Genomic DNA, 26,953 nt, shown 5'->3' with positions numbered 1-26,953 from the left:
GTGTAAGAGGGTGGGAAGCCACAGAGACTAGATTGGAGACCATGTTTGACCAAAGTCAAGAGAGGGCACAGGAAGAGTAGCCACGATTCTCAGAATTGATGGAAGTTACCAGTTCAGAGTCCTAAATGGATAAAAAAAGATAAACCTAGAATTTCGCATCATGAAACTGAAAAGAGAGAAAAATCTTAAAAGCAGCTGAAGGAAGAAAACCACTTCCAAAGAAGCAGCAAGTATTCTAGCAGCAGGGGGCTGCTGGAGAGCATGGCGAGCGCTTGAGGGAAACGCAGGCCGACTGGGGCCCTGGGTGCATTTGCGTGTCTGGCTCCTTGGTGGCCCTGATCATGTGTCACCTACTTGGCGGTCAGCTGCCCTCCCAGCCAGAGCTGATAGGGAACGTGTCTGCGGAGCTGTATTCATTTTGAACAGACTTGACGTTGAGGAGAAAAGTATTAGCAAGGATAGAAAGCCGCAAAATGCTAACAGATGGCTGAGGTAGTCAGGAAGTGGCAACAAACGTGCAGTCAGGCTTTGGTGGTAGCTCAGCCCCAGACCACAGAGGGCAAGAAGGTGCGGCTCTGAGGGGCAGGTGTTGACTTGCCTCTGGGTGGTGACGGGACAGGGAGGTGCTCCCCTTTGCTGCTTCTGTCCCCCAGCCCCAGGGACACCCCCCGCCCCCCTCTGATGTCTGCCCTATGGTGGCAAGGGCCCTGTGCTGACGTGCCTTCTGCCCACGGCACAGGCAGTGGAGTCTATCCAGGCAGAGGACGAGAGCGCCAAGCTGTGCAAACGGCGGATCGAGCACCTCAAGGAGCACAGCAGCGACCAGCCAGCGGCCGCCAGCATGTGGAAGAGGAAGCGCATGGACCGCATGATGGTGGAGCACCTGCTGCGCTGCGGCTACTACAACACCGCCGTGAAGCTGGCACGCCAGAGCGGCATTGAGGTGGGCATGCACGGGCCCCCGCCATCCCAGTCTGGGCACCAGGGCCAGTGTTGCACGCTCCGGCAGCAGCCTGCGGCAGGGGGTCATCCCCACTCTGTACCCGTCCTTTGGTACTGTTCGCGGCGTCCCACCCACCTGTCTGCAGCGGTTTCCACAGTTCAGGCATAGAGACAGGCGATGCTCTGGCTGTCAGTGCCCATGCAGGCCAGGCTCTGTGGAGCTTCGGGAGCAAGGCTGCTCAGCAGTGGCAAAGGCGTCCAGTGCCCTCACCCCATGCCAGCACTTCTCAGACTCCTGTGCACCTCTGTCTGTTGTCTAGCCTGTGTGCTGCCCTTCTGTCATCGGGCCATTGCATCTCCCTGGCCCACCGGTCTCCACTCTGCACCCAGTAGTCCCTTGGTCCTGCTCCTCCTACCCTTTTCCTTCCCTGCCCAGCATGGCCATTGTATACCTGATGGACGGGCTCTGTGGTCCTTGTGTTTGTCTGGCACCACCGGTGCCTCTGCATGGTCACGTGGGTGCTCGCAGATAGCCTGCACTCCTTTCCCTGCCCCTGTGGGCAGAGAGTGGCCAGGTGCTCCTAGCCTCAGGAACATGGGCTTTGAAGGGGAGAGAGGCAGGTGGTCCAACAGGATTGTTTACAGGGGTGCACAGGGCAAAGGGGCAGGATGGCTGGTGATTTTCAGAAGGCTGGTTGGGGTCGACTTGCAGAGATGAAGGGAGGGTCCTGGGACAGGCCTGGGAGCTTTCCGGTACTGGAGTGTGGGGGGTCTGAGCACATGCAGAACTCGTAGAGTGAGGCTTCCCCTCAACTGAGATGGGTGTGGGTTGGGGGTGTTGAGTTGGAAGCACTGCTCTAATAGGCTCTCTCTGGTTCCTCTGTGAGTCACGATGATGGCGGTGGTACGACCTTGGACATTCGCTAAAGGATCCCTGTGAGATTTACATGTGGAATGCCCAGCTCCACAGCTATAGGTAGAATTAAGGTTGCTTCCAGAAGCAAGCTTAGGCCCTTGGGGGGAGGTCTTCTGACAAGATGGGGTGCTGTCACCAACCAAGAGGTTGATGTACCAGGGTTCATTCACATTTAAAACTTCTGTTTGTCAAAAGATGCCATGGAGGGAGAGCTTATCAGGTCAGCCCAGATAGGGGCTGTGTGTCGCACACGGAGCCGTGGTCTTAGAAGAGAGTCCTACCCTGCTGGTGTCCTGGTGTGTCTGTCTGCATTTGAAATCAGTGGTGGCACCTCATGGGGGCGACCCTGATTGTCTGGCATGATTTCTAGCTTGCCTCCAGTCACCCGGTTTAACACTTCTGGTGTGGGTCCCACACCCCAGGGTCCATGGACATCCAGGACAGCCATCAGCAGAAGAGAAAGATGGCAAAGACCCAAACCCTGAGGCCGTGTGGACCAAAGACACAGGTGGACCCTGAGGTGCGGGCAGGAGAGGCCATCTCTCAGAATTTAGAGGAAAACTGAAAACCAGAGATGGGAAATAGGAAAGATGACCCTCATGTAGGTGGCCCAGTGTTTTCCTGCAGGGAGGCTTTAGAAAAGAGAAGAAGATGCCAGAGAGATGGCCAAAGCAATGGTTCATGAGAACAGCTGAGCTCTGAGATGATGTGAGGCTGCGGTGCTCAGCGCTTATTGTCAGAGCTCATGTCAGGAGGGTTAGGGGTCAGGGGGCAAGGAAGCAGGGCAGAGCAGTGTCTCTCTGGATCTGCCCCTGTCTGACCTTGCTGCCTCGACAGGCCTGCAGTCAGGGTGTGGGGCCTGAGGCCGAGTGAGGCTGGGGATCCATCTGTTGGTTCCGGAAGACTTGGGCGACCTGGCCCAGACTGCCCACGGCTGGGCTGCTGTACTGAGCTGGCGAGCCCCTAGGTCATCTGCAGGGCGCTGACCCTGATGGCGGCACACCGCTTGCCCTTCAGGTTGGGGGCTCTTCTGCCCTGGACTGGCTATGTCTTTTCCCCAGCGAGATGCCCGGGCAGTGCCTGTGCTGGCCCTGACGCCACCCACCGGCCCTCGGCCCTCACTGCTCCTTCTCAGAATCTCAAATACATCTTCAGAGGGAAAAAACAAAACAAGATGAGGGTATGGGTTGCCAGGGTTCCCAGGGCTGATTGTGAAGGTGTGTAACAGGGTCAGGCCGCTGCTAGGGTCGGGGGCGAGGTTGTGGATTGGGCCTTTGGTTTGGGAGACTGTATCCAAATGATTTGCGGGCCTGCCCCTCATCCTGGCCCAGGGAAGCTGGAGAAGCTGGCTGAGCTGGCCGGTGGGCTGTGCTTGGACACAGGGTGGGAGCTCAGGAGCTGGCTGGGTGGGGTGTGCTGGGGGATGGGGGAGCATCTGCAGACTTGGGCCTGGGGTCCTGACGTCCGGTGTTCTGAGTGCGCACTGCTTCCTTCCCCTAAGGACTTAGTGAACATCGAGATGTTCCTGACGGCCAAAGAAGTGGAAGAGTCCCTGGAGAGGCGGGAGACGGCCACCTGTCTGGCCTGGTGTCACGACAACAAATCCCGGCTGCGCAAGATGAAGGTGTGCAGGAGCCCGGGTGCGGCTGTGGGAGGGACCACTCAGGATGGGGCTGGGGGCATGGCACGGGGGCGGGGCAGACACCTGCCTGCAGCCCACTGGCCTGCACCTGTTGACTCAGAGTTCTGTGCTTCTGGTTTGGGGGGGTGGTTTGTGGGGTTTGGTGTAGCTTTGGGGTTATTTTTGGTTGTGATGTTTGGGTTTTAGGTAAAATCCCTAAAAAGTGTACCCCGTTCTGCATTATGGTTTGGACAAGTGTTCTGAGCATGGGGTTCTGAAGGAGCAAGGTGCCGCCTGCCTGCGTGTGCTCAGCTTGTTAGCGGCTGCAGGTCCTTCCCACCCCCGACCCCTTAGTCACCGAGGCAGGAAAGCCCGGTCCGCCTGCAGGGGTGCAGCGTTCCAGGCTGGGCTCCTCTCTGGTACAGCTTTTCTTGAGACCCACAAGCAGCTTCCAGAGTGGACCCTTAATCATAACTTAGAGACCCAAAACATGCTTACTGACAGGTGTTGTCCCCGGAGCTTGCAGAAATGTTTAACTTCTATTAACCTTCCCCTGCCTCCGTTAGAAAAACTGTTTGTTTTCTGTTTTCTAAACTGAGCGCCTTTAACCTCTCCCCGGTTGAGCTTGTCATGTGCACATAGTCACCAGCCAAGGGTGACGCTCTCTGCCACTCAGGGCCGCCAAAGCGAGCACGACGCGAAGACGGGACGGAAAAGTAGAGTGGCCAGTGGTCCCCCTAAAGAGAGTGAGGATCTTGGTATGGAAACCATAAAAGGAAAGCCAGAATTGGTATGTAACACTTGCCCTGCTCTCCTGCTCCAGCCCCCAAGCTGTGCCGCACGGTGGGAACCAGGTCCGAAGGGACGTAGCTCCCCATCCTGACAGGTGGTTTCTGCAAGCCCTGCTACGTCCAGTCAACGCTGCTGCTTGGCGAGGGCACTGCCGCATAGCCGGGTCCCAGCGGGGAGGGCGGGCGGCCGTATCCGCGACGGCGGGCTCCCGTCACTGGAACATTTAACTGCAGAGAGCGTAAACAGCCGTTCCCAAGTGCTCCGGGAAGACCAGCTAATGACCCGAAAACAGGCTTCTTCTGCAGTGTCAGCTGAGCAGAGTAGGCCCAGACAGTGTGCGCATGTGTGTGTACACGTGTGAGCGCACACGCAGGCGGGGGAGGGGACAGATGCGTGGGGGGGGGCCATGCCTGACGACCATGGATCCCTCACATCAGTTGTGAGACTCTAGGCAAGAAAAGGAACTTTGAGACCCAAGTTTCACATAGCTGGAAAATACTTCTAAAGTGGTGGGCGCCTGTCTGTTGAGTTGACTCCCATCTCCAGACACCTAAGGACAGCGGAAGCCACAACATGGGTGCTGCGTCTAGGAAGCCGACGGAGTCATAAATGTGCATGCGCCAGGCCCTCCTGGCTCGCATGGGAAGGACCTGTTCAGCCCCCCGTGCTTGGTGTGATGACCTGGAATCGTGGTATTTCACATTCGAGTCTGAGCACCTGGGTTTCGGTACACATGTGTTTGTCCGTTAGCGGACTGTTTGGAAGGTGACCTACCAGAAAAGAGCTGTACGGTAGTAGAACATGTTTAAACGTGTGAGTCGCAGAGAGTTGACCATGACCTTGTCTGTCTGGGATGCCCACCTGGTGGCCCCCTCCTGCCGGTAGAGCTGCTGGCATCCTCGAGCACAGCAGTGGTAACTGTCAGGTGCCCTGTGGAGGCAGGCAGGGCCCCTCTCGTTGTCTTCACCCCTCGGCCTCTGCTGGTCATAGCTGGGGCTGGTTTGTGCTGCCACCCAGCACATAGCATCGGCTCCATCCAGTTGGGGGTCAGGACAGATTGCCACGTTGGTGCAGAGGGCAGGAGAGGAGGGGGCCAGGGAACACACTCAGGCCCCAAGCTCCTGTGGTGTGGATGTGTTGGGCACCACGTAGGTAGCTCTCTGCACCTTTGCCTCTGACGGCCTGGTGGGCCCCCAAGGAAGTCACACCAGCCAGTGCTCCACCCTGGTGTCCGTGGAACTGGGGTGGGGGCTTGGAGGACTCCATCCCTGGGGCCTGGCTAAGAGGCTTCATCAGAATGCCAGAGCGCATGCTTGGAGGCTCGGGTGGGAGCAGTCCACATGATTGGTAAACTTGGTAAGCGCTGGACATTTGGGGTTGACTGACGGACTTTCCTCATAGACCATCCATGTCATCTCATGACCCAGGTGCCGTGGAAGGCAAAATGGTAAATGAGCGGAGAACGCAGAGATTTTTCTCTTGTTCTGTTAATTCCATGTATTTTGCTTCTGGTTGGAAATACTGAGTGTTTTCCTAAAACCATATTGAAGATATGTGAGTTTAAATTAGCATCTTTGTTAAATAATCCAGTTTTTCATCTTAGGTTATAAAAGTTAATTTCTCCTGCCTTCCCCCGACCCCAGCCAACCGGAGGGACATTGCAGAGTTAGCCCTCGGGCTTCTGCTGGTGGTGCCCCCTGGTAGCGTCCCCTCAGAACCACACGTGCTATGTTTGTACTGACGCCTATCAGACACGCGACTGAGGGGCGTGGCAGTGCTGCTTCTAGCAGTTGACGTCCCAGACTTCGTGCCCTCTGCAAACCCTGCACCTTCCATCTTTTGCTCTGACAGCCCCCACCAGCCCTGTGCTCCTCCTGGTCCCACCTGCCCTCCCCAGGGCCTTTGGACTGGATCTTCCTCTGCCTAGAAGGTTCCCCCCAGGAGTCCCTACAGACTGTCCCCACCTCAGCCTGGTGTCCCTGCTCTGGGACCGGGCTTCTCTCACTGGCTCTGTGCACATTGCTTTGCTCTCTTCTGTGAGGCGCCACCTCCCAGTCTCTCCTCCTCTTCTCCCACCAGGCATCAGAGCCTCTGAACCGGAACTGGCCTCCCTCTCCCAGAGCAGGTCAGGGTGGACAATGCCACACAGGGTTCTGGGGGCACGTCCCCATGCTTTTACTTTATCACCGCGAGACCAAATCCATACAGCTGCTTTGTCCTTGGAAAGGGGGTGGAAACTTGTGTTCTAGGGCTCACGTGCTTCCCACTGGAAGTCCTGTCTCACACCCTCCGAACTGCTGAGGGTCTGCGGCCTCCTCACAGGGACGTGGGGTGAAGCCTGGCAGCCTGCCTGCACTTGTGCCTGCCTGTCCTGTTGTCCCGAAGCCTGGCCAGTGGGTAACCACTCAGGGCCAGCGGTCCGTGCGTTCAGTGCTGCTCCCACTGTGCCAGGAGCGCTGGGCCCACGTGCTGTCAGAGCCAGGAAAGTTTCGACAGCAGGCGGAAATTACAGTCTTGGTACCAGACCCACCTCCCCGGGGGCTTTGAGCTTGCTTGGCGGGGTGTGCAGTGTCCAGCAGGTCTGGCAGGGTCAGCCTGTGAGTGTGGCTCTGTGGCAACCCTCCCCAAGCCTGGTCTTGTCTTTACTCCCAGAGTTGCCTGGAGTTCAGCCTAAGGATTCAGGAGTTCATTGAGCTCATCCGGCAGAATAAGAGACTCGACGCCGTGAGGTATGTAGAGAGGGGCCTCCTGGGCTCTGGGGAATGAAGTGTGGAGGGTCAGGTCTGCCCTGACCGGCTGGGCCCTGCCTGTGAACAGTAGGGTGCTAATGACTGGCACCCAGACTCTGTTCTGTCCAGGCAGCATGAGGCCGACTTAGCACGTGGGCTCAGGGTCCTTGGTTCTGAGGCTGTTTCCACCCGCCCCAGAATAGTGCTGGCCATTGGGTGGGCACAAGGGAGCCTTTGGGCAGGAGGCTGGTCTGCAGGTATGGGAGCCTGGGCTCCACCAGGGGCAGGCAGTGCAGGGAGGCCTGGGTCAAGCCCAATCTGTGCAGCCCGGGCAGGGAGGGGCTGTTCCTTTGGGGTGGCAGGTGGGCTCTCAGAGTCAGAAGGGGAGTTGTTGAGGCACTGCGAGAGCTGGGATGCCTCTGGGTCCTCCCAGGATTGTGTCGTCAGGGTTTGGGTTCACGTACACCAGGGTCACTTGGAAGGGCTTGGGTCACTGCCTCTTGGTGTTTTCTGAATGGGATTCTGTGCTTGGTACCTCAAGCCTCATCCCCCTCCCTGTCCACTTCAGGAGAGGGACCCTCGCCTCACCTCGCTGTGGCAGACCCTGGCCCAGGTCACATGAGGTGGGGCTTACTTGGTACTGAGGCTCTGGCAGATGGGGAGCTCTGATTCTTTAAGATAGAAAGGCAAACTCAGACAAATCTGGAATGTTTCATAGACACGCTAGGAAGCACTTCAGTCAGGCTGAAGGGAGCCAGCTTGACGAGGTCCGCCAGGTGATGGGCATGCTGGCCTTCCCCCCAGACACACACATCTCACCCTACAAGGTAAGCCGTGCCTGTGGGCTCTCAGGGTTGGGGAGGGCCTGGGCATGGGACCGCACACCACACGCACTTTCCCCCTCGCTCCTGCCTTGCCAGTGGGAGGCTTGGGTCAGAACCACACATGAGGGGTCTCAGCCTGGAGATGTTTCACGTCTGGGTGCCTCACCTGTCGCCTTCCCCATTTGCCCCGTGTTCTGCCTCATCTCCATTGTCTTTCCACTGCTCCTCTTGGCCTTGGAGGTCCACGTGGGGTCTGGGCCGGTGTGGTCACATAGCATTACTAGCCAGCTTGCTCAGCATTGCAAGGGTAGCGTGTCTGGCCTCTTGAAACCAGGTGATGCCCATCTGGAACCCTCAGGACAGCCCTGGGAATCTCTGATCTGCCTTTAGGGTCCTCTTGTCTTGAGAGATGTTACGTGTTTGCAGCTGAACTGCTCACAGTGGTGTCCTGGAGAACCTAGGAATTCAGACAGCCTTCCCACTTTCCTTCTGGCTCCTCCCCATGCTGGCCCCTTGGCCATCAGCCCTTGGTCACACCCCCATGGGTGTCCTTAGGCTTGCTTGGATATGCCCTTTGTGTTCTCTCTGGAGCAGCTTTCTCATTTTTTGCAACATGGATGGAAGTTTCCAAATCATCAAGTTCTGATTTCTTTAGATGAGTTTATCCCTGTGTCAGTTTTCTGTCCACACGTTTTAAAGGTAAATGTTTCCAGAGAAGCCAGGCTCCCCGCAACCCCGTTGGCTCCCCACCCCCCTCCCCTGACCCTGCACTTTGCTTGGAGGCGTGGCCATCACGTTCCCAGGTCCCTTGCACACAAGCACTGCCTTTCCAGAAGCCACTGTGCTCTCTGCCACCTGTGCCAGCCCTGCTTGGGACCCTGTTGCTGCTGCCCATGGAGACCGGGGCTCTCCCAGCTGTGCCCACATGTATAGGTGTTTGTTGCTCAGTTCCTCCCACAGTTTTCTGTCTTCGTCTGTCTGGGCTCCGTGACAGAATTCCAGAGTCTCGGGTCGGAAAGCCTGAGATCAGGGTACTGGCCTGATTGGGGGGTGGCTCTTCCTCCTGTATGTTCTTAGAAGGAAACTAGTTTCTGAATATGCCTCCCTCAGCACTCTGTGGGCCTGGAAGTCCACCTGCCGACACCCTCAGCAGACGCTCAGCCATGTGCTGTCCCCTGACTGCCAGCCTGTTCCTGGGGAATGAAATAAACTGCCTTCCCTGTGGGCTGGACCAGGCTTGTTCCCTGAGCCCTGATGATGGGCTCTTTCCAAGGCCCTGGCTGCCCCATGCAGTTTCATGGGCAGACAGCCCCCGGTGGCTGGAGTGCTCGGCCATCCACAAGGCAGTGGCAGCATCTCCCCCACGACTGGACTCACGTGGCTCGGAGGTATGGGGAGTTTCCCATAATCAAGCCTCAGGTCACGGGCTCTGCAGGAATGAGACTGAGCTTTAACTTACAGTCTCTTCTGTCTCTCTCCCCTGCCCTGGAGAAGCTTTGAGAGAAGGCAGAGAGGGCCTGCCCTGGAGGGTGAGATGTCCACTCTGGGAGCATGAGGCAGGTGCCATACCCGCCTGCGGGCTGGAGGGCTGACCCTCAGGGAGGCATCAGGGCAGTGTGAAGAGAAGCCACACAGTCGCTGCAGAGTCCAGGCCGGCGGGGGACAGGCAGACACAGCCCACTGATGCATGGCCTCGTAACTGGACACGGACGGCATGCCTGAGGAAGACCAGTGTGCACACAGAGGGGATGGCCTGGGGGGCACGGGACTCCAGAGGGCAGTGCTGGGGCAGGGCCATGCCCTGCCATGCTGAGGGCACAGAGGCCTTGCCCCCTGTGGCAGGCAGTCACAGGTGTGTCTCGGGTTCCCACGAGGAGCAGGGCGATGTGCTCTAGTTAGGGAGAGGTGGCCACACCAGAGGCCCAAGGCCAAGGGTCTCGGAGTGGGGGTTGCAAAGCCTCTGGACTATGACCTTGGTCCACTGTGGACTTTGTTACAATAATAATGACATTAAAGACGTGTTTTTATAACATTGGAGTTGAGCGTACTGTCTGCCCGTAGAGCCCCTGCTGAATGGGTGCCCGCATCTCCTCCCTCATCGTGGGGCCTGACCCCTGTGCATGACATGCAGGGTTTCAGTCTTGCTGGCATATGCCCTCCCTTGCTGTTCTTGGTGACTCAGAACCTGGGAAGCTCTGGGGACACACATTAACCAGGCTTCCTGTTCTGTTGTATGACTCCATCTGTGACATGGGGGTGACTCCTGGCCCAGGAAGTTTCTTTCTGGAGTGAGATTTTGCCCCTGAAACCTCAGTGCTGTCCTTCGGCCCACTGTATCCCCTTCCTGCCACGAGGCCACAGCCCCCCCCCCCCCTATCATTCGTGTCCATGCAGACTTGGGAGTCCAAGCTGGCGGGCGCGGGTTGATAAGGGCAGGCCAGGAAGGCTTTGTCACTCGCTGTTGGGGTTGATGGCCCTGTGCCGTCCCCAGCGCGGCTCTGCTCCATCTCTTGCAGGACCTGCTGGACCCGGCCCGGTGGCGCATGCTGATCCAGCAGTTCCGCTACGACAACTACCGGCTGCACCAGCTGGGCAACAACTCTGTGTTCACCCTGACGCTGCAGGCCGGCCTCTCGGCCATAAAGACACCGTATCCTTCTGGCGGGCGAGGGAACCCGCAGGCTTGGCCCTCCTTAGCCTGGGCTCCACATCTGGGGCTTTCTGTCCTCCAGTGAGCAGGCAGGCACCACGCCCTTCCCAACATGAGGCCTTTGCTTGTGGTTTGTGTGGTGGGTGCTTGGTCCCGGGCGGTCAGGGGTGGTGGTCGTGGGGCAACTCTGCCCCCAGCCTCTTCAGTGTTCACTCATTCCCAGACACCATCCGGCGCTGCTCACAGGCTGCAAGGCTGGTGTTGGTGTACCTTCTGGCAGCTGGGTCTGGCTGCCATTCTGAAGGCTCCCGTGTGATTCCTGAGAATCTCCTCGAGCTTCTCTTGGTCTGAGCCCTGGCCATCCCTGGCCCAGTGTCTTGTTTGAAAACATGTTTGCCATAGCGGTCATTCCCCTGCCACCAGAGAGCAGTGGGATTGTGACCCCAGTGCCCAAGTGTCCCTCTCGAATGTGGCATGTGGGCCCCTTGGGACCCGGGGCTGTTGGCTTTCGTGGCCATCTGTGTGATGGGACCACAGTGAGTGTTGTGGGCACTGGCCACGGGCTCTGGTGCCTGAGAAGGGGCAGGTGCACAGGGGTGTGGGGCAGTAGGGTTCTTGGGCTGGGCTGGTGCAGCCTTAGTGAGGCCATTTTCCTGCTTGATGCAGTGTTTGCTCTGTCTTGAGAGCTCCAGGCTTGATTCCTGCCTGGCAGCTGGGGTGGCCTCAGCATGCCCAGTGCCCCCCACCCCACGACCCTTCCTTAACCATTGCGCAGACAGTGCTACAAGGAGGACGGCAGCTCCAAGAGCCCCGACTGCCCCGTGTGCAGCCGTTCCCTGAACAAGCTGGCACAGCCCCTGCCCATGGCCCATTGCGCCAACTCCCGCCTGGTCTGCAAGATCTCTGGTGACGTGATGAATGAGAACAACCCACCCATGATGCTGCCCAATGGCTATGTCTACGGCTACAACGTGAGGGGCAACAACATGCAGGGACAGCGGAGCGGGGCGGGACATACGGGGGCGGTGGTGGATCTGGCAGACCTAACGGTCTCTGCCAGCTGCCTGCTGTCTGCGCTGGGTGCAGTCCCTGGGTATGGGTCCCCGTGTGCAGGCGGCTTGGCCCCACGCTGCCCCTGGAGAGCCAGACTGGTGGTCAAGAAGCTGCAGGATCAGGGTTCACAGACAGGCAGGCCTCCCGGAGGCAGCGTGCGGAGAGAAGCCGAGCCCTCCTGCAGCGGTGGGCGGGTGGGTGGGTGCCCTGGAGAGGTTTGGCCTTTATGTCCGCACGTTCATGTGCCCCCTGCCCCTGTTGTGTTTCAGTCTCTGCTGTCCATCCGTCAAGATGACAAAGTCGTTTGTCCGAGGACCAAAGAAGTGTTCCACTTCTCCCAAGCCGAGAAGGTGTACATCATGTAGGCCGGGCGCCCCGTGCGCCCCCGCCCACCTGCGTTTCTGTTTCTTGCGACCAAAGATCAGTGAGCGAAGCTGGGCACTCCTAGAAGGGTGGATTTGGGTCCGCACATCCGTGCTGGGGGACAGCCTTCTGCTGGTAGGACTCCGGAGTGCACCTGAGGCACCTGATGCCCTCCCCTTTCAGAGAGACCTACCCGCCGCCTTCGGCCGCTTGGGAAACAGGAGTCGGTTCTCCCGCGCCCCCGCCCCCGCCCCTCCCGCCACCCTGCCCCCACGGCCATCCTCGGCAAGGGGGCCCAAGGGGCTGCACCTGTGCTGCCGTGGGGGCAGTCTTACGGTGTGCTAGGTTCAATGTCACGTCATTCGTGCCGCCTTATTTCCTGCTTGAGAATGTATTCACGTGGAAATCCACTGGACCGAGTTCTGCAGAGGCCTTGCTGATGGCTCCGTAACTGTAGATCTAATGCTGTTGTTACAGAAACTAGCAGTCAGTCCGAGTAACCACCGATGACTTTTCAAATCAAACGACCCATTGTAGTTTACACGAAACCACACTGTAGAGGGTTGTATTTAGCGCTTATTTTTGCATGTCAATGTTGATTAGCTAATAAACTGTAAATGTAAAACCTGTTAATAAAAGGGTTTTCTATTTCTTATGTCTGTGTGAGGTGGAAGCTGCTGTGCGTTCTGACACCCTCGCTTGTGTCTGCTTGCCCCAGGCCTCCCCTTGTCTGCAGCCACGCAACAGGGTGGCTCCTGGGGTCCCCACACGGGCCCCATCCCAGAGTCCTGCTGCAGCTGCTGGAGGATGCTGTGCTCTGCTTTGGTGGAAGTGAGTGCAGCTGGACCCTCTGAGTGGGGTTTTCCCAACTCGCCAGCACCTGTTGGCCTCTTGCTGCCCATGGGCACCTGGTGCACCTGTGGCTGAGCCCCCACGCAGAGCACAGGGTGGATGCAGGGAAGCAGCAGCTCCTTCCCACCATGCCCTTCAGCCCTGCCGCCCTGGCCCCCTGGCCTCCCTCTGGTCATCACCTGAGCCACCCCCCCATTTCCTTCCCAAAGTCGTGAGGACATTGGTATGTGTGCATGTGCGTGTAGCCACACACCCCACGCCTGCCCTCCGGGTCCCTTCTGGTCCATTCTGGTGACCACACACATGGGGAGAGCTACTCGGCCAGGAGAGTGGTGGGGGCAGCCACAGGGTGAGTGGAACACAGCAATTGGTCCTAGCTACACTGGAGAAGTTTGAGCTGTTTGCAGATGAAGCTGCCACAAATGCATTCACGTGTGACTTGCTGGACGCCCACGTTGTGAGTGGAGGTCAATAGACAATGACAGTGACGGTCAGCTGGCCAGAGCACTTAAAGCCTCCCGTTTCCCGCCTCCTCCACCCCCGCCTGCTCTGCATTCTTGCCAGCCTCAGCCCTGCGCATCTTAGATCCAGGACATGCCAGTGGCTGACAGCTCTTCGCTCATGGTAGGCTTTAACCAGCATAGTAGTCGTAGCCATTGGAACACACGGGTTCTCCATAAACAGTGTGATGAGTTTTGATAAATGGACCAGGTATAAGCTGCAAGCCCGGGAGTCTTCCCAGACAGCCACACACCGCTGCACAGTCACCACTGGGACTTGATCAGCACAGCTGCTGTTAGTCTTGCCCTCGGATACATCAGAACACAGGCCATGTGGTCCTTTGTGCCTGACTTGGTTCAGCAGATGCCTCAGGTGCATCCACATGGCTGAGTGTGTCTGTGGCCCTCCTCCACCGCTGAGCAGTAGTCCACTCCACGTGCACCACAAGCTGCGTGTTCTCTCGGTGGACATTGTGTCCAGCTTCTAGTTACTATAAGTCAAGCTGCCGTGAATATGGCAGGAACAGTTCTTCGTGGACATTGTTTTCATTTCCCTTAAGTCAATGTCTGGAAGTAGAAGGAGTCATGCCAGTGCTGTACCTTTAATTTCACAACTGCCAAGGCTTTTCCCAAAGTGCCAGTAACGGTTGTACATGTCTGTTGGCAGTATGGGGGCGTTCAAGTTTGTCCGCATCAAGTTTGGCAGTGTTTGGTGGCGTCATTCTTCCCGTTAGTGGCTCAAGTGGGTAATCCCTGTGGGCTTATGTGCATTTATTTCCCTGATGGCTGCAGATGCTGAGCTCCTGCCGATGTGGTGAGTGGCTGTTAGTCCTGTATCTGTTTAAGTCTTCTGCCCATTCTTTATTGGATAACCCTTTTTTTTTTCTTTGTAGGAATGCATTCCATATTGGGGGCACAGATCCTTTGTCTGATACATGTATTTGCACTTGGTTGCCTGTTATTTGACCACCAGAGGTTTTACGTTTAGTAAAGTTCAGTTAACTTTTTCTTTTGTGGCTCATAACTTCTGTTCTGAGAAAATTTGCCCATTTTTTTTTTTAAAGATTTTATTTATTTATTTGACAGAGAGAAATCACAAGTAGACAGAGAGGCAGGCAGAGAGAGAGAGAGGGAAGCAGGTTCCCCGCTGAGCAGAGAGCCCGATGCGGGACTCGATCCAGGACCCTGAGATCATGACCTGAGCCGAAGGCAGTGGCTTAACCCACTGAGCCACCCAGGTGCCCAAAATTTGCCCATTCTTAGGTCCCAACCATATTCTCCCCTGTATTCTAGAAGATTGTTTTAGCTTTTTAGGTTTGTAACCCATTGCAATGAACTTGTGTATGGAGTGAGGAAGAGGCTAAGGACCATTTACCCCCATGTGTTCATCCAGTCGTTACAACATCATATATTGAACATCATATGTTGAAGGCTTTTTTGTCTCCATAAGATAATGCGAAGTCCCCAGGCTGTTGTTCTCTCGGTTTATTTCTGGATGTTCTCCTCTGCGTAGTTGCCTTAGGGTTGTCCTCACCCCAACACCCAGCATCTGGATCACTGCAGCTTTAAAGTACAAATGAGCCCCTTTTGTTCTATATAGTTTCTACTTTTTCAAAATTGTTTTGACTGCATTTCCACCTAAGTCTTGGAATCAGCTTATAAGAGTACTCTAAACAAAGCCTGCTGGGATTTTAACTAGAATAGCGTTGAATCTTTAGATCAGTCTGGGAACTGCCTTAGTCTGTTCAGGTTGCCCTAACAACACCACAGACTGGGGTGCTTGAACAACAGAAAAACATTTTCTTACAGTTTTGAACACCACAGTCAATCCAGTTGCCAGAGTCAATCTTCCTGGCTCACAGACGGCCTTCCCTTTGTGTGCATGGAAAGACAGCCCTGCCTACTGTGAGGACACTGGTCCTGTTGGATGAGGACCCATCTCATAACTTCTGTGAACTTTTGCCTCCAAATATAGTCAGCACGGGGGGGGGGCAGGGCTTCAACATGAGTTTGGGTGAGGAGGGCAGTTCAGCCCACAGCAGGGACTTAAAAATCATGACTATATTGAGGCCACCAGCCTGTGAATACGGTGTTCTCTGTATCCAGACCTCACCTGCATTACAGTTCTCATCATTTTACTGCTATTGTCGGTGAGATTTTTAAATTTGACTTCCCAACCATTCTAGAGTGGTAACATACAGACATGTCACTGATTTCGTATATTGATCTTGTATCCTGTGACCCTCCTAAGCTCATTTGTTCTGGTAGTTTTTTGATATGTTATGAAGCATTTTCTGTGTACCCATTGTAATCTCTACAAATAAAGACCATTTGCCTGTTCTTGTGCAATCTCTATGCCTGGCATTTCTTTTTCTCCCCTTATTGTATGGGTAAATCCTCCAGGACAGTGTGAACTAGGAGGGTAAGAACAGAGTCCTGGTCTTGTTCTGATCTCAGGAAAGCATCCTCTCCCATCATGAAGAACCACGTCTGCTCTAGGTTTTCACAAGATGCAATTATCAGGTTGAGGAAGTTCACTCCTCCTTCCTGAGTTACCATTATGAGGGCATGTTGAATTTTGTCAAATGTTCTTTTCTTCATCTAATGAAATTACCATAAGGCTCTTCTCCTTTGTTCTGATAAGGGTGACACAGAGAACTAGATTAGCTTTGAGCAGTTGAATTTCAGTTCCTGAGATAAACCTCTGGTGCTCATGGTGTGGGTCTTAATGTGGTGCTGGATCTGACTTGCTAGTACTTGGCTGAGCAACATACTCTATTGTTTGTTTTGTTTTAACATCTGTAGGTTCTGTAGTGATGGCCCCTCTCATTCCTGAAACTGGTCATTTGTTTCTTTTCTCTTGAAGTCTACTTAGAGGCTTATCAATTTTATGGATCATTTCAAAGAACCACCTTTTGGTCTTTGATTTTTTCCCCTATTGTTTGCCTGTTCTCTGTGTACCTGATTTCTGTTCTTTAGTGTTTTCCTCTTCCTGCTTATTTTAGGTTTAATTGTCCTTTTTCTAGCTTCTTAAGGGGAATATTAGATTACTGCTTTGGGGCCTTTCCTTTCTAATATAAACATCCCATACATTTTAATGTTGTTTTCATTTTCATGCAGTTCAAACTATTTTATAATTTCCATTATGATTTTTTTTCTCTTTGACCCACAGGTTACAGAAGCCTGTTAGATAATTTTCAAATACTTGCAGACTTTCCAGATATTTTTTTTTTTTAAGATTTTATTTATCAGAGAGAGAGAAGAGGAGAGAGCAAGCACAGGCAGACAGAATGGCAGGCAGAGGCAGAGGGAGAAGCAGGCTCCCTGCCGAGCAAGGAGCCCGATGTGGGACTCGATCCCAGGACGCTGGGATCATGACCTGAGCCGAAGGCAGCTGCTTAACCAACTGAGCCACTCAGGCGTCCCCAGATATTTTTTGTTATTAAGTTTTCATGTAATTGTTAGAAAATCTCGTCCAGATGGTTTCAATCCTTTTAAATTTATAGAGGTTTGTTTTATGTCTGCCTTGGTAAGTGTTCCATGTGCACTTAAAGAGAACATCTGCCTGCTGTCGGGGGCGTGTCCTGCAAGTGCAAGCCAAGTCAAATTTGTGACGGGCAGCCAGTCTCTGCTATCCTTACTGATCTCCCTACTTGTACTTAAAAGTTTACAAGTGAATTTGTCTATGTCCTCTTTACATCTATGGGCTTTTGCTTCATGTATCTGGAATCTGTTACTAAGCACAAACACCCTCCCTGGTAACAGCTCTTGTTATAAAGTCCACCTGGTGGGGTGTCTGGGTGGCTCCGTGGGTTAAAGCCTCTGCCTTCGGCTCGGGTCATGATCCCAGGGTCCTGGGATCGAGTCCCACATCAGGATCTCTGCTTAGCGGAGAGCCTGCTTCCTTCTCTCTCTCTGCCTGTCTCTCTGCCTACTTGTGATCTCTGTCTGTCAAATAAAGTCCACCTTGTCCTGGCCCAGCCACTCTGGCCCTCCCGTTGAGTGTTTGTATGTTAGTTCTTTCTTGATCCTTTTGCTTCCAACCCAAGTCTTAAATTTGAAGTCTGTTTCTTGTAGAGAGCATACATGTGGGTCTTTTTAATCCAACTGGACAATCACTGCCTTTCAATTGAGCAAGTGTCTAGACTACTGATATTTAACGTGATTATTATTGCTGGATTTGTTACTCTTTTTCCATTTGTCCGGCTTGTCTTCTGTTATTTTTTCTGTCTTTACCTTCTATCTAAATTTAGACTAAAAGTTATTTTGTCTCCATTGACTTCTTAGCTGTATGTCTGTAGTTGCTCTAGTTCAGTATACCTCTTTAACTGACCACAAGTGCCTTCAAATATGATAAGAATCAGAAACTTACTGCCTCTCTCCTGCCCTTTGTACCCCACTGTGGCCACGTATTTACTTCTACAGACATTCTGTATTCCGTACCTTGCAATACCTTTTTATGCTTTCAGCAACCAATGATTTAGAAAAGAAATTTAAAACAAAATAGATATATTTACCCATGTTTGCCAATTACAGCACTCTTCACTGCTTCTATAGATCTAAGTTTGCATCTGCTAGCATTTTCCTCATTTAAAGAATTTACTGTATGCTTCCATGCAGACCTGCTGGCAATGAATTCACTCAGCTTTTCTTGGTCTGAAAGTGTTCTATTTCAATCTAATTCAGGTTGGGAAGGATAATTCAAGGCATATACAATCCAGGTTGACAATTTTTTTAGTTTTTTCTTTTAGTATGTTAAAGATTTTATGCCAAGGGTGCCTGAGTGGTTCAGTCATTAAGCATCTCCCTTTGGCTCAGGTCATGATCCCAGGGTCTTGGGATTAAGCCCTGCATCCGGCTCCCTGCTCAGTGGGAAATCTCCTTCTCCCTCTCCCACTCCCCTTGCTTGTGTTCTCTCTCATGCTGTGTCTGTCAAATAAATAAATAATAAAATAAAATAAAAATTTCGTGCCATTGTCTTCAAGCTTATGGTGTTGTGACCAAGAAGTCTGCTGTTCCCTTTCTTATCTTTGTAACTATTTGTATAATGAGTTTTCTCTTCCACTGCTTTTCATCACTGCCTTTCCATGTTGTGGTCCTGCCGTGCCTTGGATGGGTTTGTGTGTGTCCTGCTGGGTTTCCTCATCTCTAAAGTCCTGGTTGGTTCCTCTACAATATCCTTTAGATCTCAACACATTCATTTGGGCTAATTCTATTTATTCAGCATTCAATATTGAGCAGGTACTCTGTGCCTGACCTCATGAAACAAAATAAAGACCCCAGTTCTCATGGACTGTATGTTTTAAGGGCAAAAAGAAAAAAAAAATTATGAGCCTTGTGTGATGGAGTCTGAGCACTGCAGAATGAAGTGGAGCTGCCTAAGGAGAGGGCATGAAGAGGCTGATTACAAGGCTGGCGAGGGTGGGCTGGGAGCAGCCTTCCAGGTAGGAGAGTGGGCTCTGTGGAGGCCTGACTGCTGGAGGGAGGCAGCAGAGCTGGAGATGTGGGCAGTGGGTGGCACTGACAGTTTCTTCCTGGCTGCTGTGAGATAAGTGGACTCTACAGGTGTGAGGCCAGCTGCTGGCCTGCAAGGGTCCCCCAGTGGGTTGTACATGGGGTGCCAGCAGCCCCCAGGTCACTGGCCTGAGCACGTGGAAGTACAAACATCCCATCACTTGAGCTGAGGCAAGCAGGCAGATGTGACTGAGCCACACAAACATCACAGGCCACTGGGTGGACACAGGGGTCAGAGGAGAAAGAGGTGCAGGGCAAATGCACAGCTCTTTTGGGGAGTCCTGCTGCACAAAGCACCACAATCCTAACAGGCTTAGGGGGGTAAGGTGGATGCAGAGCAGGGTTCTGTTGGGACGAAGAGAAATTGCATGCTTATGTGCTGATGGGAACAGCTGGGAGACCAGAAAGGCCAACCCACACCTCAGGAGATGCAGGGAGGCTGCCAAGCTGGAGGCTGCTCAGAGCAACCTCCAGGCGTGGGATCAGGCGCACAGAAAGGACGAGTCGGCATGCTTCCCACTTTCCTCTTCTCTTTCCATAACTGCATTATTGAGCGACAGCTGCCATACCATGACTGCCTCTCTGGACACATCCAGGTTGATGCTTTAGCGTGCTGACTGCCACACTCCCCACCAGCAGCCATTAATCTATCCCCAGGCATCTGCCTTCCCCAGACATTTTGTGTCAATGGAACCCCGCAATATCAGGGCCTTTTAAGGTTCATCCGTGTTATCGAGGGTGTCTGTGTTTTCCTCCTTTTTGGCTGAAGGACAGACATTCATCTACCACCGACTGATGGTAGTATGGGCTGGTATCACTTTTGCTGCTAAGAAGGATACTACTGAGGGCGTTCAGATCCATCTGGTACTGGTCCCATGTGCAGAGGTCCGTGGTGTTTCCACTCCATTCTGCATCCCCCCAAGATCCTAGAAAACATGCAAACCTACTTTCTGAGTCCCTGTGGAGACCCCCTCAAAGAGCCCCAAGCACCGGGGGCCTCAGTACCTGGGGGTGAGGCAGGTGTTCTTGAGGCAAAGGCAAAGACAAAAGTCCGAGGAGATGGTAGCACTCAGCCTGTGGGTTGGGGGCACACAGGCACAGGCTCCAAGAAGGCGCTGGGTGAGGCCACCGCCTGGCCCCGAGGGGACCCCCTGGTGCAAGAAACTGGAGAGCTGGGCGGATCACCCCCAGGTCCTCCTCCACAGGTGGGGGTGCCCAGGGAACCCACGGGCGCACACGCGCGGCTGGACGGCACGGATCGGGGCTTGGGCTGCACCAGGGCCGCACCAGCGCGGGGCCCGGACGAGGAGAGCCTGGCCTGCAGTGCTCAGTGGGCAGGGGCGAGGGGCGTCCTGAAGGACAAAGCCTGGCAAGCACCCTGGCCAGAGCCCGGAGGGGGTCCCTGCCTGCACGGCGAGGGCTCCTCGAGCTCACCGCCTCCGGAAGCGGTCACCAGCGCGGGTCGGACAGCGGGGCAGGGAGGGCCAGGGCCTAGCGTGCCGTCCGTGCCGGGCAGCAGGCAGCACGGGGCCGCGGGGTGTCCGGCACCCCCGGGAGAAGCGCGCACCGGCTCCCACCCGGGCCATCCCGGCCTGCCTATCGCGGTGTCAGGCCTGGGAATCGCACACTCCTGGGCGACCGCGGCGTGGAGACCACGCTCGCACCCCTCGGGCCAGCCCCGCCTTGCCTCGCCCGGCATCAGAGTACCCTGCCCCTTTAAGGACTTGCTGCGCCCGCCCGCTTCCTTTCTCGCGGCCGCCTCGGCCATCCTGACCCTCCGGGAGCGCGCCTGAGTCACCGCGCAGATCTCGGCCCCGCCCGGCGCTCGCGCCTCAGGGCCAGCCACTGACTGCCGAGCTTGCGGTCACGTGACCGAAGGTGGGCAGGGTCCTCGCCGGAAAGGGCGGGCTAAGGTGACAGCGGTCGCGTCGCGCCTAGGCGCGGTCGTCGCCGCACTGACCTTCGTCACCGCGCCCTTCGTGCCAGGGCGAGCCAATGACTGTGGCGAATTGGGGCACGTGATAGGGGCGGGGTTCCTGCCGGAAGGGGAGGGGCGAGGCGAGCGGCCTGGTACGCGGTAGGTGTCGCGGTCGTCGCGATACCGGGCAGGGGCTGCGGCCGGGCTGGGGTCCTGAGGGCTGGGGTCCTGAGGGCCGTCCTCGTGCCAGGACTGTTTCTGTCCTTCTCCCCAGGACGCGCCCCTCAGCCCCGCTTTCTTCCTGGAACACCAACCCCTCCTCCTCCTTCCTCGCCGTCCTCCTCCCCTTCCAACTCTCCATCCTTCTCCTCTCTGGGACACCACCCCTCCTCCTCCCACTCCCCTTCGTCTTCATCCTCCTCCGCCTCCTCCCCCTCCCCCCTACCCCCGACCCCCCCCCCCAACCCCCCCCCCCCCCACTCCTCTCTGCCTTCCCTTGGGAAACTGTTCCTCCTCCCCCTCCCTCACCTCCCTCCCCTTCTCCTCCCACCACACCATCTCCTCCTCCTCCTCCCTGGGACACCATCCCTCCACCACCACCACCACGACCTCCTCCTTCTCCCTGGGACACTATCCCTCCTCCTCCTCCTCCTCCCCCTCCCACACCACCACCACCACCTCCTCCTCCTCTCCCCACCACACCATCTCTCTTCCCCCTGCCCCTCAGGACATTGTCCCTTCTTCTCCCCACCCAGGACACCATCCCTCCTCCCCCTCCCTGGGACACCTATCCATCCTCATCTGCCGCCCCTCCCCCTCCTCCTCTTCCCCTCACAGGGTCCTCTCCTTCCCCTCACCCCACGGTCCCCTTCTTCTCCTCGCTAGGACATTGACCCTGACCCTTTCCGCTTTCTGGACGCTTCCTCCTCCCTGGTCACTGCTTTCTCCTCCTCTCTGGGATACCCCTTCTTCTGTCTTGTGTGGCCATGGTGCCCTGGGCTTAGGAACTCTGGCAGAGTCCATGGGAGGGACCCATGGTCAGTGGGGGATACCGGGAGGGTGCTCAGAGGAGATGAGCAGCTCCCTACACCTGCCAAGCGGGTACTGAGTTAGTGTCGGTGACAAACGTTATTGCTTGAGAGTGGCTCCTGGAGGGGTGCGTGTACAGTGCTGGGCCCGGCCCCTCCTTCTACCAAATAAAGCAGTCCCCCAGTCAGCCTGACCCCCGTGCTGCCCCCAGTTTCAGTTCCTGCTGAATGACTGACTTCCTGGGCCATCAGCCTCGCTCTTCGTTTCCCTTCCTGCAAACCTGCTGCATTGCTCAGCCCTAGAGTTCTGAGTGCAAGTGATTCTGGCCGGTAGCCACTCGCTCTCCCGTCTGCAGAGGCTTCCTGTGGGTTGTGAATGAGCTCTGTGCTGCTGAAGGGAGAAAGAGCCACAGGCACCTTTGGGAAAAGCTCATTTAAATTTTATCTAGGCAGTTGAATTCTTGGGTTGCTGAGGTACCTCCCACATGTGGACTCTAGAGTTACTCTTCTGTTGTGCTTTTCCTGATTTACCACCCAAAATGCTGTGCCCAGAATACCATCTGCGTTGTATTTCCGCAGCCAGGTCACATCAGAGGCTAGGGCTGGAGGGGCAAGCCTTGCAGACCCCCGGAATGCCCAGGACACAGTGAGCTCAGGAAACGTGTAACAGACCGCGAAGGCTAGGTGGTCCTTCCGTGTCTCTGCCACGCGTATTTCTAGATATGGATCAGAAACTGTCCAACCTGGTTGAAGAGCTCACGACTTCGGGAGAACCCCAGCTGAGTCCTGAGAAAATGAAGGAACTGAAGAAAATTTGCAAGTATGTCTTAAGGTTCAGCGTTTCAACACTGGCTGGCTGTGCAGGTCCAGACACTCCTGGGGGCAGGCCTCTCACCACCTTGTCTGTCAGCCCTGCCCGTCTGCCCCCACCATGGCCTCTGTACGGGGAAGGAAAGGCCCAGGATGTTTCCCCCAGGACCCTGCAGGTCCCAGCTCTGGTGGGCAGTCACCTTGTGGGGCAGTGGTCCCAAGGTTGAGGGGGAGGGCGTTTGGGGCTTTAACACTTCAAAGGTGGCTTCAGCTGGAACAAATTTTGAGATTCACTGATTTGTCCTTATCCTGTATTTACAAAACAGGAAAGCATAAGTGATTTTAAGTAATGAAGTTTTTAGCTTTTGACAAAAAAATTGCAGCCCAGATCAGGTTTCCCTGGAGACCCAGAACAGTGGTGGCTTCTTTTGCAGGGAAGGTAGCTGGGAGGGGCGGCAGGAGGGGGCAGGGTATATGCCGGCTTCTGCGGGGGGAGGGGCAGCAGGTCCCTTCCTCCTTGCTTCAGTGCCCTCCCGGGCCTGCAGGGGAGGCTGGGGACCAGGGGTCTCTGCTCGGGTCGGACTGTAACTCCTTGAGGCTTTGCAGACCATAAAATCTCTGCGATGGCCTCTCAGCCATGGACAGTAGCAGGCACAATGTGACGGGGTGGTTGTGCTGTGTCCCAATAAAACTTGATGGGCACTGACGCTGGCTCTCGTGGTTTCCACATGTCATGAAGTATTATTCTTTCATTAAAAAACGTAAAAGCCATTCTTGCTTGTGGGTCATACAGAAACATGCGGGAACCTGAAGGCAGTCGTTGGTCCAGCCTGCTCTGGACCGAGGGGAGGGGAGTGGGAGAGGGTGCGTCCCTGCTGCTTTGCACACTGTGCACACACACAGGATCAGGCCCTGGCAAGGATGACTGGTGTCCCTAGGTCTTCGGAGGAGCAACTCAGCCGTGCTTACCACCTGCTCATGGCCCAGCTGAGCCAGGACCATGCCGAGATCCGCCTCTCCGCATTCCAGGCCATAGATGAGCTCTTCGCCCGGTCCCACCAGTTCAGGATGCTGGTTGTTTCCAACTTCCAGGAGTTTCTGGAACTCACACTGGGCACTGACCATGAGCAGCCCCTGCCGCCCCCCAGGGAGGTGGCCCAGAGGCTGCGACAGGCTGCCACCCGGGCCATCCAAGGGTGGAATGAGAAGTACGGCGCGGCCTACAAGAAGCTGGCTCTTGGCTACCACTTTCTAAAACACAGCAAACAGGTGGGCAGGCCACAAGCTCTGTGCTGCATTAGTGGACAGACTTGCCTCTCAGGGCCAGCCAGTGTTGGGGGCAGGGCTCCTGGGAGCAGGGCAGCAGGTCTGGGTGGAGAGAGCTGGGACTCTGGTCCCGACTTCACAGAAAGCCAAATGGGAGAAAGGGGTTAGCTTCTCAGATGCAACCCTGTTCTGTGTCCTGGAGTTGAATCCCTCCTAGGTCTGCTGTGGGCTCTGGTGGTCCTGGGTGCATGAGACCCACCAGGATTGGCTGCCACCACCCCTGCCCTCCTGTCTGGGCAGCTGGCTGGTCCCCTCTACAGCCTGAGCATGCTGCCTGACACTGCATGTCCAGGTCCCCTCCTGGGGTGTTTCTAGGTCCCGGGGTGGGGCGAGTGGCTCCTTCCACTCCCTGGCGCACACACTCTTCTCGGAGGCATGCTGCTTTCTGGACTGTGGGCTGGCTGTGCTTGGCTGGGGATCGATCATTGCTGTCAAATGTGTTTCCTTGCGTTTGGAAGTGCTGGACCCCAGGGACCCGGAGGATCTGGCTCTGTGCTGGCACGTCTCCTAGGTCTGTTTGACTTATTTCTTTGTGTTCTGTGCAGTCAGGTCTCACATCCCCTTCAATTTCCCAGGTGGATTTTCAGGATGTGAGTGCACGGACTGTGGCAGAGAGAAAGCGGGAGGAGGAGAAGCAGAAGCGCTTGGATAGAATCTACCGGGAGAAGTCTGAGCGGGCCATCAGGGAGATGGAGGGTGAGTGACTTACCAGGCCTGAGGGCGCTGGGCCTGCTGCGCTGCACCAGGGCTTTGTGCAGCCCACCCTCGGTGCCCAGGTTAGGGCAGACCTGAGCCCTGTTCTCAGGAATCTCTGGGTGGCCGCGTCTCTCCCGCGCCCCCTGGTGGTGCAGAATGGAAGTTCTCCTTCACGACTCCTGGAAAGTCTCTGCTGGAGGAAGCAGGGAATATGTGTTTGTTCATCTCATGGCCCTTGTTTCCTCTTGCCAGCACCCCCCACTTCCAAAACCTGATCCCTCTGAGCACTCGGCCCTTTCCATGACGGGCAGGCCCCAGCTTAAGGCATTTCTGGCTTGCCTGGCCTAGGGGGAGCCTGGAAGCAGGCCTCTGTCACTTGAGGAGGGTGCTGGCTGGCCCCAGGCAGATCCCATCGGCAAGTGGCTGGCAGGAATGGAATGGTCGAGATGTGCTCCAAAGGGAGGATTGGGAAATGGTGTGTGTCCTGATGGCTCCCCACAGGCCTCCCTTGTCCGAAAGCTCTGTCCGTGGTGGCACATCCCACTCAGTGTCCGGGGCACCGTGACCCTCATGGCCAAAGTCCAGACCTGAGGGTGTCTCTGAGGACGTCCCAGAGGGCAGCCTCGTGCTGCTGAGCTGGTGGTTTCCCAGTAGTCACCAAGCTTCTGCACGCCCAGGGCACTGGCCTCTGCTGGGGGGCAGGAGGAGACCTATACTTACATGTGACATGTCACCCCCCAGCCCACCTGCCCCTGGGCCCACCTGCTCCCAGAACATCACCCTACCCTTGATCCTGGGCCCTGCACCAGGGGAGGCAGTGCCCTGTGCTGGTGGCCCCAACAGGCCATACATGTGTTTACAGAAATGGCCGAGGAGATCCGGTGCTGCCTCACAGAGGTGGAGAGCTGCTTTCGGCTGCTGGTGCCACTGGACTTTGCCACAGGCCTGGGCGCCTCATTGCCCACAGTGGCCTTCGATGTGTCTGTGGAGAGTGCCTCTAGCTGGGCCAGTGCAGGAAATCACGGAGACGAGGAGCAGCCCTGCTGTAGCAAGACCCTGCTTGCCTCTGCCAGCTGTCCAGGAGCCAGCAGTGGGGCGGGGCCCCCTCAGACCACCTCAGGGGCCAAGGATGAAGAGGAGGAGGAGGACGAGGACGAGGAGGAGGAGGACAGCGACAGAGACAGTGACGAGGAAGAATTCGTGCGGTGCCATGGGCTGGGTTCCCACAAGTACATGCTGAATGTGGAGCTCTCCTCAGGTAACTGGTAGCTCCTGCTGGCCGGCCAGGGCTCTCTCTCCCCTCAGCCACGGGCCTTAGGGATGCTGGTGAGAGCCCAGACTTCCCCAGACGGTGAGCAGGGAAGAGACTCCCAAGGTTGGGGTGAGGGGTGACTTAAGGCTCAGTGTCCGTGGCTCTACCCTGAGATCCTCCTTGTGATGGGCTGGCCTCATTTTCTGGGGCACTGGAGAGCCCTTGGGGAGGCTGCAGTGCCTGGTCCCTGGCCTATCGGGATCAGAGGGTGACTGTAAGGGATCAGGTGCCCCCCACTCGTAGTTGGATTGTGGTTTTCCATCACGTTTGCAAGGATGCCATGTGAGAGGCAGGGCCCCGTATGGCCCGGCAGTGTGTGGGGTGTGGGTGGTTGGGGGCCCGTTAGGGGTGTTCACAGAGGAAGGCTGGTCAGCCTAGTTGTGTGAAGACCTGCTGCCCCTGGACCTCTTGGGTATCAGCAGCCCCAGGGAGCTAAGAGCTGTTGGGGGCCAGGGAGCAGGCCATGTGCAGGAGGTGGGTTGCCTGGCTAGAGACAGATCAGGTGACAGGATGCAGAGGGGGGCCCTTGGGACTGAGCTGTGGTATGGGCTGTATGGGGGAGGGGGCTTGACAGCTCCCCGGGCTTGCTGGATGGCCTGGGGCTTGTGTATCTGTGTGAAAGCCGTGTGGGGCCTTGGGGTGTGGTGTGGGGGGAGGCATTAGTGTGTGCGGGGGGAGATGGTCCCCACCAAAGCCAGATCTTTAAGTAGCGCGTCTGTTTCTCAGGCATGAGGTGCAGGGTCCCGGGCAGAACATGGCTGGGGCAGGGTGGGCAGCAGTGTGGGTGGTCCCTCCGCGGTGCTGGGTGACCCACCCTGGCTCCTTCAGTGACCCTCATGCTTTGTTCCAGACAGCCTGAGGGTGCATGAGGACGAGGACAACCATGCCGTCATCCAGTCAGCCCGGGACGCGCTCAAGCTTATCCAGAACAAGTTCCTGCCAGCTGTGCGCTCCTGGGTCCAGGTGAGGTCCGTGTGTGCCGGTGTCCTGGGGCAGAGTCAGGGGCCCATGGGGTGTGCAGGGGTGACGCTGCAAGGGGGTGGGGAGGGCTGTGCCATCCTGGGTCCAGGTGAGGTCGCACGTGCCGGGGTGTGCAGGGATGATGCA

The 26,953-nt window shown here is 56.0% G+C and overlaps 2 protein-coding genes and 2 long non-coding RNA genes across 7 annotated transcripts in view; 3 read left to right on the top strand and 1 right to left on the bottom strand.

Moving 5' to 3' along the window:
- The window catches only part of MAEA (macrophage erythroblast attacher, E3 ubiquitin ligase), a 32,320-nt gene extending 19,775 nt beyond the window's left edge, over nt 1-12,545 (top strand). Inside the window, exons 3-10 of one of the 2 annotated variants that reach the window (XM_059167324.1) lie at nt 740-943; nt 3,360-3,482; nt 4,156-4,269; nt 6,924-7,000; nt 7,719-7,827; nt 10,341-10,474; nt 11,250-11,445; nt 11,797-12,545. In XM_059167324.1, the coding sequence (XP_059023307.1) occupies nt 740-943; nt 3,360-3,482; nt 4,156-4,269; nt 6,924-7,000; nt 7,719-7,827; nt 10,341-10,474; nt 11,250-11,445; nt 11,797-11,892 (1,053 nt within the window). In that variant the 3' untranslated portion in view covers nt 11,893-12,545. The remainder of the gene's footprint in view (nt 1-739; nt 944-3,359; nt 3,483-4,155; nt 4,270-6,923; nt 7,001-7,718; nt 7,828-10,340; nt 10,475-11,249; nt 11,446-11,796) is intronic. The other variant, XM_059167334.1, reaches the window with a different exon arrangement.
- On the top strand, nt 7,838-9,854 carry LOC131827216 (uncharacterized). Its single transcript, XR_009351948.1, has 2 exons — nt 7,838-9,212; nt 9,319-9,854. It is a non-coding gene; the product is annotated as an uncharacterized LOC131827216 (long non-coding RNA).
- A 4,640-nt stretch (nt 12,546-17,185) lies between the features above and the next one.
- Nucleotides 17,186-20,538, bottom strand: LOC131827220 (uncharacterized). The gene is made up of 2 exons (XR_009351949.1): nt 19,762-20,538; nt 17,186-19,682 (listed from the first exon to the last, which is right to left on the bottom strand). It is a non-coding gene; the product is annotated as an uncharacterized LOC131827220 (long non-coding RNA).
- Nucleotides 20,539-20,761: 223 nt separating this feature from the next.
- Nucleotides 20,762-26,953, top strand: part of UVSSA (UV stimulated scaffold protein A) — a 30,107-nt gene continuing 23,915 nt past the window's right edge. Inside the window, exons 1-6 of one of the 3 annotated variants that reach the window (XM_059167308.1) lie at nt 20,762-20,833; nt 22,423-22,522; nt 23,451-23,781; nt 24,414-24,534; nt 25,397-25,792; nt 26,697-26,809. In XM_059167308.1, coding sequence (XP_059023291.1) covers nt 22,425-22,522; nt 23,451-23,781; nt 24,414-24,534; nt 25,397-25,792; nt 26,697-26,809 — 1,059 coding nt within the window. In that variant the 5' untranslated portion in view covers nt 20,762-20,833; nt 22,423-22,424. Of the gene's footprint in view, nt 20,834-22,281; nt 22,523-23,450; nt 23,782-24,413; nt 24,535-25,396; nt 25,793-26,696; nt 26,810-26,953 lie in introns of all 3 variants that reach the window. The other 2 variants (XM_059167290.1, XM_059167299.1) reach the window with 2 other exon arrangements.

Source organism: Mustela lutreola, chromosome 1, assembly GCF_030435805.1.
Source record: "Mustela lutreola isolate mMusLut2 chromosome 1, mMusLut2.pri, whole genome shotgun sequence".
In the NCBI taxonomy this organism is placed as follows: domain Eukaryota; kingdom Metazoa; phylum Chordata; class Mammalia; order Carnivora; family Mustelidae; genus Mustela; species Mustela lutreola.
The sequence above is the reverse complement of the archived record's forward strand: the minus strand, read 5'-3'. Positions and strand labels throughout refer to the sequence as shown.